Source organism: Mixophyes fleayi, chromosome 9 (assembly GCF_038048845.1).
Source record: "Mixophyes fleayi isolate aMixFle1 chromosome 9, aMixFle1.hap1, whole genome shotgun sequence".
Taxonomy (NCBI): domain Eukaryota; kingdom Metazoa; phylum Chordata; class Amphibia; order Anura; family Limnodynastidae; genus Mixophyes; species Mixophyes fleayi.
In genome coordinates, this window is record NC_134410.1 from 29,817,235 (window position 1) to 29,830,354 (window position 13,120).

The 13,120-nt window shown below is 39.5% G+C and overlaps 1 protein-coding gene across 1 annotated transcript; it reads left to right on the top strand.

The window, feature by feature from the left end:
• Positions 1–141: 141 nt before the first annotated feature.
• On the top strand, positions 142–9,891 carry CETN2 (centrin 2). The gene is made up of 5 exons (XM_075187189.1): positions 142–261; positions 3,489–3,647; positions 4,799–4,927; positions 6,629–6,766; positions 8,929–9,891. Exons 1-5 carry the CDS (start codon positions 259–261, stop codon positions 9,016–9,018), a joined length of 519 nt encoding a protein of 172 aa, XP_075043290.1. The 5' UTR covers positions 142–258; the 3' UTR covers positions 9,019–9,891.
• Positions 9,892–13,120: the final 3,229 nt, after the last annotated feature.

Sequence of the window (13,120 nt, forward strand, 5' to 3'; positions counted from 1 at the left end):
AGCGTTGCCCCTAGTAACCAGCATTGAACGTCACCAGACTGAGCCGCTGTGAATGGCTGCGTGTCAGGCCTCGTTCTGATAAATAACTTTGCTCTTGTTATTGGCTAGGACTTTGACAGCAAACCAATAGGACATAGTGGCTTGATTTTGCTGAGTGATGAGTGGTTGAACATTAGCGGCCTGTGCTGGTCATTGGAGCAGGCGGTTGGGCTGTGTAGTGGTGTGTGCTAGACTTCAATCTCGGCGGTGCTGCCCAGTATGGTGAGTGGTAATGGCTGGTTACATCTAGGCAGGAGGAGGACACATTGAATTGCAAAAGCAGCTTGTCTGATTCCCCATAATATAGGATGTTGTATAGTGGCTGTCCTCCTTGTACCAGTCCCCAGGGTTAGAATTCGACCAGAGCACTATCCTTCTGGAGTTATGTTCTTCCCATGTTGTTGGTTCCCTCTGGGTATTCCAGTTTCCTTCCAAGGTCCAAGCTCATGCTAGGTTAATCAGCCTCTAATGAAATTGGCTTTAATGTGTGTTTTGCCCAGGGTAATTAGAGTGCAAGCTCATCCTAGGAAGGAATTACTGTGAATGAATGAATGAATACATGGTTAGCACTTCTGGCCCACAGCTGGGGTCTTGAGTTCAATTCCCAACCAGGGCTTTATCTGTGTGGAGTTTGCAGGGCTGTAACTAAGACTGTGCGATAGGGACGACCGCTGAGGGAGGGGGGCACAGTTTATGGGTATTTTAGGTTCATTTGGTTAAAATTGAGAGCTAGGGGGGTGTCATTTTCCTTTCTCGCCCAAGGTGCTAAAATTTTATGTTGCTGCTCTGGGACTTTCTATGTTCTTGCGTTGTTGGCATGGGTTTCCGTTTGGTGCTCTGGTTTTCTCCCACACTCCAAAAACACTCTAATAGGTTAATTGGTTGCAGACAAAATTAACCCTAATCTGTGTTAGGGAATTCAGCTCCAATGGGGCAGGACTGATGTGAATCATCATCACCATTTATTTATATAGCGCTACTAATTAGGCAGTGCTGTACAGAGAACTCGCATCAGTCCCTGCCCCATTGGGGCTTACAGTCTAAATTCCCTAATATACATACAGACACACAGACTAGGGTTAATTTGTTAGCAGCCAATTAACCTACCAGTATGTTTTTGGAGTGTGGGAGGAAACCGGAGCACCCGGAGGAAACCCACGCAAACACAGGGAGAACATACAAACTCCTCACAGATAAGGCCATGGTCAGGAATCGAACTCATGACCCCAGTGCTGTAAGACAGAAGTGCTAACCACTTTGCCACCGTGCTGTAAATGACAAATATTCTCTGTACAGTGCTGTGTAGTTGGTTGCACTACATAAATAAATGATGATATGATCTCTTCAATGCTGCAAAGTATGTTTGCATTGTATAAATATAGATTAACAATAATCTACACCTTCAGGATCTATTTCCCACATGGAAGGTCCTGTTCTAGTATGACAATTGGTTCAGCACGTTGTTGGCAGCAAATATGTAATTAACAAACAAACAATTTACTATGAAAAGAATACCAAAAAGAAAAAAAAACCCTGTTTAGTAGTTTAAAGTAGATCAAAGGCACTCTGAACACATCTGCCATTTTGGATGTTTAGTGCATGAAAATGAAATACCAATAAAGAGGGATTACAACCCATGTGTTACTCCACGTATAAAATTAAATTTTGCGCTTGGATCTAACTTTTTTAATACATGCTACACATTTAAGCATGCAAATACCAGCTTTCATATCACAGATATACCTACCCCTACAATGTATGTTGAGGAAATAGCATTTTTGTGTACTGTAGTGTGGTATGGCTGGAATGAGGAGAGGCAGTAGAGACATGAAGGATGAGCTGGTCATTGTAGAAATCTTAGCAGTCAGCTGCTGTCCTTCACCATTTATGTTATCTGAATCTCCTTTTTTGATTCTGAATTCTGTGTTACAAAGGCACTCAATATAGGTACCAGGTTAATGGCATCAAAACTAAGAGCTCTCTCTGCGCTGGTATCCTCCTTGAGTTTGGTGTTAAATAGTGAATGACTGTGCTTCATAGCCATCAGGGTGTCCCTGACCATCTTGGGCTTGTTGATGTATCCTTCTGCCCTCGCCTTGTGCTTATCAGCTAGCTTGGAGTAGCTATATGACCAGTGTTTTCTTTTGGTATTGAGCCCTATGCTGGATATAGAACCAATACACTGATAATACTCATCGTTAGCACCTTGTAATTGCCAACTACCATCACTAATTTTTGCTGTTCTATATTTGTGAGATGAAGATTATGTATGAGAAAGGCACAAAGCTGAACTATAGTGCAGCCATCTTTTTATGCCATATGCTTGCCACCATATGACTTGCCCATCCAAGATTCAACATACCAACTTATTATCACAATCATTACCTGTATATCCTGTATTATAACTGGAAAAGATAGTTGTTCCTTTGGAGGTTTAACCTAAGATGTGCAAGGGATATTTTAAATCTTTCAAGTGTTAGAAACTTCTTTTTCTCCCTGCTACAGTGGATATAAAAAGTCTACACAGTCTTATTGCAATTGCAGGTGTTTGTACAGTTAAGTTGCTGCTGCAAGACTGATCTTCCTCTCTCACCGCTCCACATCTGCTGCACCACTCCAAATCCTTACACTGGCTTCCTGTGTCCTCCAGAATCAAATTCGAATTAATCGCCCTTACCTACAAAGCCCTCAACAATACTACCCCTGCATACATCTCAAATCTCATATCAAAATACTCTTCCTCGCATCCTCTTAGATCTACCTCTGACCTGCGCCTTGTCTCATCTCTGTTAACCACCTCAATCAGACTTTCCCACAGCCTTCAAATCTTTAGATGCTCTTTGAAAACCCATCTATTTTTTAGAGGTGACCTTATTCTCGATAACACTATTCACAGTAATGCACCCTCACAACTGTCCCAATCTCCACTCTGAGCCACATTTGCTCCTCTTGTTTCAACTGTGCCCTCTTCCACTTAGAATGTAAGCTCTCTAATGAGCAGGGCCCTCCATACTCTTTGTTTTCATGTCTGCATTTATTTTGTCTACCTTGTATGTCCCTGTTTAATGTATGTACTGTTTTCCCTACTTTACGGCACTGCGGAGCCCTGTGGCTCCTTACAAATATATAATGATAATAATAATGTACAGTTAAAAGCAAATAGACAATTTTTAGGAAAAAGACGTGAAAAACAAACAAACAAAACTGCAATTTCAATAAGGGAATGTAGACTTCTTATATCCACTGAATGTTTCACAATTAATCTTTTCAGTACTGTGTTGTTAAAAGTGGGTGGGGGGTTGGTGTCATTGGGAGGACATCTGCTTTCAGAAGAAGTATTATTTTTCAAGTTATGAATCAGTTGATGGAAGATAAATGTAAAACATTTTTAAAATAATTCTTCAACTTCTTTTACTACATGATGCTGTATTTGTTTTCTACACATTTAGGCATCTAACTACAAGAAGCCAGCGCTAGGAGTGTCAACTCAGAGGAAAAAGACAAGTCTGAAGCCTGAACTGACCGAGGAGCAGAAGCAGGAAATTCGGGAGGCCTTTGATCTTTTTGATACCGATGGAACTGGAACCATCGATGTTAAGGAGTTAAAGGTGAAGTTCTTTTTAGGATTTACTCTTTCTCACAAAAGTACCCATGGTCTGGTTTACAGTTGTGTACCTCACATATAATTATTAGTATCATTTATATATAAGGCGCCACAATGGGTCCGCATGCCGTACAATGAGTTAGAGCAGTCAACTAGCAACTACAGACTACCCAATAGGCAAACAGCAGCAAGTTACTTAGTATTATTTATTTATAGGGCGCCACTAGGTATCCGTAGCGCCGTACAGGGACAGACAGAAATACAGTACAGGGTGAGACATCACGGAACAGTTAACAAAAAGCACAGTAACTCGGAAGCTCAATGTACAGCTAGATGAAAGGTGAGAGCCCCCAGCGGTGAAGCTAGAGGGGCAGAAGGGCAGGAGGACCTCACGGAGGAGACAAGGAGCTGGAGAGCAGAGTTAAGGTGGTGGAGAACAGGAGGAGAGGAGGCCCTGCTCGGAGGAGCGTACAATCTAAGGGGAGGGTAGGACGGACAGAGACGCAAGGGTAGGAGGAGGAAAGGGGGACAAAACATCTTCAGATTCCACAGTAACCAGATGCAAAGTACTAGGGGGGGGTGGGGTGGGTACAGAGGAGGGACGGGGACAGGACTGTGAGCATACCAGCATGAAGCAAACCTGTGCCTGGCAGCGTGGCCTCGAGAAGCAGGGCTAGGGGCGCTGAGTGCGGAGAATTAGAGACAAGGCAAAAGGTGCTTATCAAGATTCTTAAGACCTTTATTTTAAAAATATCTGTCACAATGATGTCTCTCAGTCTGTGTTAATATGCTGTATATATTGAAAGCAAATGCAATGCCATCATCCTGGACAGGCTTTGCTTTTTATTGGATCTTTTTATTTATTTTTTATTATGATGCATGGAGGTGTATACTAGGAAAAGTAATAGAATGACTTCAGTATCGTCAGTGTTGTTAGAAGAGATGTTTAAAGCTAACTTTACATAAGTGTTACTTGAGTTTTGAAGATGCTAGGGGAGTGCAAGTAAACTCAGTCTCCTTGGGAGTTATAAGAAAAAGGCTTTTAAACATGTGTGCACTATTTTTTTAATTTTAACTATAATGTCTGCCGTTATCTGTGCTACTTCTGCTCATGTTAGGGAGCTTGAAATAAGCTATTCTAACTAATATTTTCAGGTTGCCATGCGAGCCCTTGGGTTTGAACCCAAGAAAGAGGAAATTAAGAAGATGATTGCAGACATTGACAAAGAGGGGACTGGGAAGATCAGCTTCAGTGACTTTCTGTCTGCTATGACACAGAAGATGGTAAGAACAGCTACATGCAAGTACTTTCTGGCCTGACCATAATGATATTGCACTCATCAAATGTCCAATTAATGCTGATCTATTTACTTTTCTGTAAAAAAACAAAACAAAAAACAAAGTTAATGTTATTTTCACAAATTGCAATATATGTTAACCTGACAAACTAACGCCAAAGACTTCCCTTCTGGCCAATCCTACACTAAATATAACCATGAATTAATTCTGAACTTTAACATAATCATTGCTATGCTTATTGTCTGTGTTAGAATTACCTGCATACAACTTTTAAAGGCAAATTCTCCCCAAGTAATAGCAACTATTGGACAACTAGGTACCCGCCTGATACAAGTTGGATTTAATTAATGTTAATAAATGGGGTGCAAGAGAGCTAGGACTTGCATTGTATAAACAATGGTGTGAGTGGGGTGTAGTAGATAAGCTCTGTTCCTCTGGAGAAATAGATAGAATATGACATTTTATTCCCTTTAGAAACAGCTTACATGTGTCTTTCCCCTGCAGATTACTTAGGTTTTGCACATTATCTTGTAACTGTTACTAGTAATCTAGCTTTTTATTTCTAGTTCTGTTCTGTGCTTTTCATCCAGGTATTGATAATACTGCGCAGTTATTTATTTTTTGTCTTCCTGGGATACAACACAAGGCAACTTTCTGTATATAGTTGTATCCAATGTACAGAGCTTTCTTTATCCCAGGGAAATGACAATACTGCCAGATGATATCATTACATACAGAAGGAAGCCAAGAAAGATAAATGTATTTAATACAAACCGCATGAAGTTTTGTACCAGCCATTCAATTACAATGACCTGAAGGTGGACACTCCCATTCCACATTTGAATCACGTGCAGGTTGATAACACCCCAAGTAACAACCGTTTCTGATGGCACAGCCAAGGTACAGCTCATTTACAACAATGTGCCACACGGCGCAGATGCTGCTTTTTGAGTTGCGTGCCTAGTTTTCCTAAATGTACCTGTTTTAATGGGTAAGAGCAAGATAACACCACATGCAGGAGCGTGAAAGTGTGCACCGCCTGATGGGAGGGGTTAAGGACCGGTGTGCACTGCCTGATGGGAGGGGTTAAGGACCGGTGTGCACCGCCTGATGGGAGGGGTTAAGGACCGGTGTGCACCGCCTGATGGGAGGGGTTAAGGACCGGTGTGCACCGCCTGATGGGAGGGGTTAAGGACCGGTGTGCACCGCCTGATGGGAGGGGTTAAGGACCGGTGTGCACCGCCTGATGGGAGGGGTTAAGGACCGGTGTGCACCGCCTGATGGGAAAGGGTTTAAGCACCGGTGTGCACCGCCTGATGGGAGGGGTTAAGCACCGGTGTGCACCGCCTGATGGGAGGGGTTAAGCACCGGTGTGCACCGCCTGATGGGAGGGGTTAAGCACCGGTGTGAACCGCCTGATGGGAGGGGTTAAGCACCAGTGTGCACTGCCTGATGGGAGGGGTTAAGCACCAGTGTGCACCGCCTGATGGGAGGTGTTAAGCACATGGATGTCATTCTTTGATAGGTGCTAAGTTGAAATATTGGATATTTTTTAATGTAGAACATGATTGCCTAGAAAACAATTTTTCAGCTTGCTGTTTTTTTTAGCTAGTTTCATTTTCAGAAATTGTAGCTTACGTTTCAATAATGAATTACTGTTTATTAAATCATCGACTTTTCTTCTAGGCTGAAAAAGATTCCAAAGAGGAGATCATGAAAGCGTTCCGGTTATTTGATGATGATGAAACTGGAAAAATATCCTTTAAAAATCTGAAACGAGTAGCAAAGGAGCTCGGTGAAAACCTCACTGATGAAGAACTGCAGGTAATATGTCCTCTTCATAATTTGAGCCTTTTAGATTTTCAAAGGAAACTACAATCGGACACCATAGTTGCAATTTCAAGAGACCCTGGAACAAAGCACCAACCATTTTGTTTATGAAATATTTCCCACAAGTGAAATATTTGTGTGTTTGTGTGTCAGATCCTTCTTTGAAAACATATCACTCACCTATGATCTTAATTTTTTTTTTTGTTCCTTTTCTAATACATTGATATTTTGAATATTTAATTATGCTTTGTTATTTTTTTTCTGTATTATTGTTTTTATGTAATATTTTGTTAACCACAAGCTAAAGCCTGAACGTTAAGTTTTACTGTTACCTAACTCATGAATTTAGACTGCAGAGGGCGCTAAATTGTCAGTTTGACAGAAGAGAACGAAAATATATTTCAGCATGTGCAGTGCAAGATTTAAGTATATTGCAACATTTCCATAAATTTAAGCTGGTGCTTGATCACGTGTGCTTTTCATGCATTAAGTAATGAAGAAACAGCGCATTATCAAAAGAAATGACTGTCCGTGGTGTAGTTCACACCATTGCGTTTTAAAATATTAATTCTACATTTAAAGGTCTAGACTCTAGAGTGTAGTAAGTTCTGTTTTTTTCATGCGCTAATAGCCTTAGCAGTGCAGTGGGAATACATGCCTCAGCTCCATGGTTTAATAGCTGATGTTACACAGGTAAGTTTAAATGTAATAAATGCTCAATGTAAAGTCTGGATTACAGCCGACATAGTCATCATATCAGAATCAACAGCCTGCATTGAGTATCTAAACTAGAGATGCTCAGGCTCGAGAACGGAACACACCCAAATTTAGGGGATCCGAGTACCGAGCTGAGCCGGCTCTGTACTGTCGCGCGCCCTCAGAATTGAAAACGAGGCAAAACGTCATTGTGACGTTGACGGATCTCGCGAGTTTTGAATTCCTTTTTAAGACCCAACATAGCGGGGGGAGGGCGGGCCCAAGAACAATTCCATCTTGCACCATTTTTCTTTTCTGCCATTGCTGTGTGCCAATGTGTCCTAGATGTGCTAGGAACTGCTATTTGTTTGTGTCATTGCTCTGTCGCTTACCATCCAGCCAGGTCACTGCAGTATTTGTCCGAAAGTGTATGTAAATAATAATGTGACCTGTGAGGTGGTCAAAATTGACTGCAAATGACTTTAAATTAATGTTATTGAGGTTAATAATAATGTAGGAACAAAAAAAGAGCAAAATTATGTGATTTTTTTTTTTTTTTTTTTTTTTTTTTAGCAATTTTTCTAAAAAATTCAAAAACCAAAACACACAAGGGCGGTTTTGCCAAAACCAAAACACAAAGCTAATCCAGATCCAAAACCAGTTCACGGGGGTTAGTGAGCGTCTCTAATCTAATCTCATCTCATAGGCCAGGGTTTCCCAAACCCAGTCCTCAGGGCTCCCTAACAGGGCAGGTTTCCCATATCTCCTTGCTGGAGCACAGTTGTATTCATTACTAACTGACACATTGTAACAGAACCACAGGTGGTCCTAACTATGTCAGATGTGATCCAGAAAACCTGCACTGTTAGGGAGCCCTGAGGACTATGTTTGGGAAACCCTGTCATAGGCACTAGAAAGCAGAATACAGATATGCAGGGATTGGTGGGTGAAGATATCCTAATCTGCTGGGGTCTTGGGAGACCTCTGGTCCAGCTAATTGCTGGGAGAAGGCGTTATTTTATAATTATTCTTTGAGAAAGTCTTTTAAATTCCTCTTTCTATTACAAACAGTTAATAATTGATTTATAAGTAATGTGATTTATAATTAGTATTGCACCAGGATTTATGTAGGTGTATCTTAGCAAAATGGGCTACTTATGTAATCAGTTATTGTTTGTTTTTAATTTTGTAGTAAGTGACAATCTTTAAAGTTTTTTGTTTTGACATTAGACTTTTTTTGTGTTGATCAGTGGTAAGACGTACTGAATAAATCCATTTTGCTTCTGTGATGTAAGAAAATAAAATTTGTCGAAAATGCTGAATACTTTTTATAGCCACGAATGTGTGTGGGCAAATTAGACATTAATCCGGCATTTGCGACAAGTGACTATATCGGCCCATGTGTGGTCTGCTTTAGTGTATAGCGGTCCTTTTAATCTAGTATTGTATATTTTCTACAGGAGATGATTGATGAGGCAGACAGGGACGGCGATGGGGAAGTGAATGAACAAGAGTTCCTTAGAATAATGAAGAAGACCAGTCTGTACTGAACTGACTTTACCCAATCATCATGCCTCAGTGATGAGCAGTTTCCGCTTTCAACCGACAAAGTGATAAACGAAAGCATTAAGACATGTCAGAAGATACATGTGAAAGCACAAATGTGTAACTTTACCAATTTTGATGTTTTAACTAATCACACAATGTGCCAACCAGTATATATATCTATCTATAGGAGACATATTTTTTTTTAATTTACTTTATTGTTGAAAACATATTGTGCCTCAATTGATGTTTACTGGGGCTTTGGTAAAGCAAAATATTTAATGTACGTAGGTATTTAAATGCTTGACGGCTGTGGTCTAAATTTTACCTTCCCTTACAAACATTTGAACCAAATAGAATACAACGTGTTCTTAATGTTTGTTGACTTGACCAGTACATGCTGTCCTGAAGCCCCACTAAGACTTATTTAGTTGTATTGGTTTCTGACATCTATTTTTAATACATGAAGTATTGATAAACTATAGTGTAGTGTAGTGTAGTTGCGAGAGGTCGCAGCTAACTTGCCTCTTTCTGTGTTTTAAGATATTCACATCGTTATGTATGTTGTAATATATTTACATTTAAGTGATAATATTGTGAATCGACTTATTGCGAGAAGGTAAACATTTGAGACAACCAAATACCATTGAATGTATGTTGCATTTTTAGCTATATTATTTTTGTACAGAAACCTCTCTATGTGAACTTTTTGTTCAGATGTTGTGATATGTTTTTATTTTATTATTGTACACTGCCTGTTTAGGATGTAAAGGGTTTATGAAGCACACTGAGAAAAGTGTCTTTATGTATTTATATATCTGTAATTCTGAAATACCTGTACAGTCTTGTGTTCTATAAATATACCTTTCCATCTGTCATTGTTGTTAAGCTGCTCTGTTATATTTTTTATGTTTTAAAAAGGATTAACTTTAGGGGGTATATTTACTAAACGGCGGGTTTGAAAAAGTGGAGGTGTTGCCTATAGCAACCAATCAGATTCTACCTGTCATTTATTTAGTGCATTCTACAAAATGACAGCTAGAATCTGATTGGTTACTATAAGCAACAGCTCCACATTTTCAAACCCGCAGTTTAGTAAATCTAGCCCTAGGTGTGCACTGATTAAAGAGAACTTTTCTCCAACACACAGTGAAGGCAGCCGTTTTATGGGCTAAGCCATTATTCATTACCGTGCAGTTTATCAGTTTACTAAGGACCAGTGAGATCAGTGAGATGTCGGATGCTTAGGGGGTAGATTGACTAAAACCTCCAAAAAGACAAGTGGAGATGTTGCACATAGCAACCAATCAGATTCTAGCTGTCATTTTCTAAAATATGCTAAATAATAGCTATAATCGGATTGGTTGCTGGGCAACGCCTCCACTTTTGCTTTTTAGAAGGTTTGAAAAATCTACATATTAAATTGTCCGGATTCCCCGCAGCGTTAAAACTACTACCGTTATTACGGTAATAGCTGGATTTCAGCTCGCAGCTCAGGAAGCTGCGAGCTGAAATCCAGCAAAAAAACTACCGTAACAATGGTTTTTCCGTGCAATATTACCGTAATAACGGTAATAGTGCGCGGAGAGCGAGATTTGCGGCGTTTCCGCCGGCAATTGAATATGCCCCTTAGGGGCAGGTTCAATTCGACCACGTTAGTATAGGAATAATGCAGCGCTAATTACATTACCGTTAATACGGTCATTTTAACCCAGATTGGGGTTGCAAGCAACAATCAATGTTAAAATTACTCTACTAACGGTAAAACAGCACACTTTTACCGTAGTTACTGTAATAGTGCACAGGTCGTGTTCCTAGAACAACGCGGCCGAATTGAATCGGCCCCTTAGGGGGGGTATTCAATTGACGGCGGGATCGCCGAAAATCCCGCGCTCCAAGAATATTACCGTTAATACGGTAATTACTCGCTGGATTTCAGCTCGCAGCTCCCTGAAATCCAGCGAGTAAATTACCGTATTAACGGTATTTACGCGCAGGATTACCGTATTAACTGTAATATTCTTTGAGCGCAGGATTTTCGGCGATCCCTCTGTCAATTGAATACCCCCCGTAGTGTCTGATATTGCTGGTTTCTAGTGAAATGTTAGACTTCATTCTCAGGAATCTTGATACAAAATGGGCGCCTCCACTGGGTAAACAACGCATGTTCTTTAATCACTGCTAGGGATGCATGTTGCACTGTGTTCAAAGTTTTGCCTTTTGTGTTTGCATTTCAAAGCTTGCAAAAAAAAAAATGTTAAGTCGATTTACGATCGAATGTGATTGATTAAAAAAAATGTTAGAAAGTCAGTCAGGTCCGGGAATTTCACACATCATTGAGCTGCTTAACGCCTATGTGACTCGAAAGCCTATAAAAATTTTAAAAAAAATACTGTCAAGGTTTGAATTTTTGTATAGATTTATTGAACCGCTTCCAGAGCTGATCTGTGTTTGGTTCGAGCATCATTAATCACTTTTTACCTAAAGTTAATACCTAATAAAACAAGACATTAAAAAATATATGACACAAATTGACAGGAAAAGACATTAATGTGCAAACGGTGTGAATACCATTTTGCAGAAGTCATTTTACAAGAGCACATAGTCCATGTATCCAGATTTGTCCAAGGGTTCTTTTATGGCCTTTGCTTACATCCTCCATTATATTGTATGACATTTTTTGTAATATTATGTGGTAAACATGCACATTGTTAGAGCCTTTAATGTAACATGTGAAAACTTGAGTTCTCTTAATGTTAATTCCTGCACTTAATGGGCCATGGAGGTAAATACCGAAATAGGCATTTGTTCTAAGCTGCAGATGTTGAAGACCCCGGCTTACATATAAATAGTCATCGAGTGCGTGCTGCCTGATTAAAGAAATGGTGGTTGCAATCTCTAAAAGACTGCTTTCCCCATGTGTCGTAATATCACCCCCCTGTGACTCCTAGGGCCTGATTCATTAAGGATCTTAACTTGAGAAACTACTTATTTCAGTCTACTAGACAAAACCATGTTACAATGCAAGGGGTGCAAATTAGTATTCTGTTTTGCACATAAGTTAAATACTGACTGTTTTTTCATGTAGCACACAAATATCAACTTTAAATTTCAGTGTACAAATAAGCCATCAAGTATTTGTGTGCTACATGAAAAAACAGTCAGTATTTAACTTATGTGCAAAACAGAATACTAATTTGCACCCCTTGCATTGTAACATGGTTTTGTCCAGGAGACTGAAATAAGTAGTTTCTCAAGTTAAGATCCTTAATGAATCAGGCCCCTAATCTGTCTGTCAAAGCGACGTTAACATCAGAGCATGTGATCATGGTGTTGTGTGATAACACATGCTTTTCTAGGTAAAAGTAAGAAAAAGTGGCCAAAAAGTTGAATAAAAAAAATACTAGTTAAGTAAAAGGAACAAATAATGTGTTTTATATACACATTTTGGTATGGTCCAAAATATAAACCAATCTCTTGTAAAGCGTACATATTTTTTCTCCCTGGAAATGTGAAAAGTCGCAGAATGATGTAAGAGGGATATTTCATGAAAGTAGCTAAGGGAAGATTTAAAGAAAAGCACATTAATAACTTCCATATAACTGGAATTTACAATGAAAGGAATTATGGTTAATATTTCTGAAAACCAGAACGCATATAACTTCAAATAGATGCTCTCTGCCAGCAAAGTCTACCCCTGCTCCTTTCCTATGAAATATTTCACTTATTTAATCTGTGCTAAGTATTGACCTCTATGAAGTCGCACTTAACTGCTCTTCACAAGTGCCACAGAGAGCCAAAATTCCCGACGTAGCCTGCATTTTACAAAAAAAAGGCTTATGTATAGGATCGCTGGTTCTGTAAATGATTTAATTCTGTGGCCGGATTATTACGTTTTGCCTTTTGTGTGCAATTTGCATTTTTTTCATCCTATATGCAACTATTCTATTTTTCCTTGCATGGAATTATAAGAAAGTGTATGTTTTCCTTTATAGCTGTTGCAGAATTGAATATATAGTTAGCAAGTCTTCTAGGACAGTACATCATTTGGATAATGTTCACAGTAATGTTTTAGATATGTAGTAATAAATTCAATTAATACAAATG

Coding starts and splice junctions, on each gene's coding strand:
- CETN2 (XM_075187189.1), top strand. Junction 3,648..4,798: donor TCGATGTTAAGGAGTTAAAG/GTGAAGTTCTTT, acceptor TAATATTTTCAG/GTTGCCATGCGAGCCCTTGG. Junction 4,928..6,628: donor CTGCTATGACACAGAAGATG/GTAAGAACAGCT, acceptor CTTTTCTTCTAG/GCTGAAAAAGATTCCAAAGA.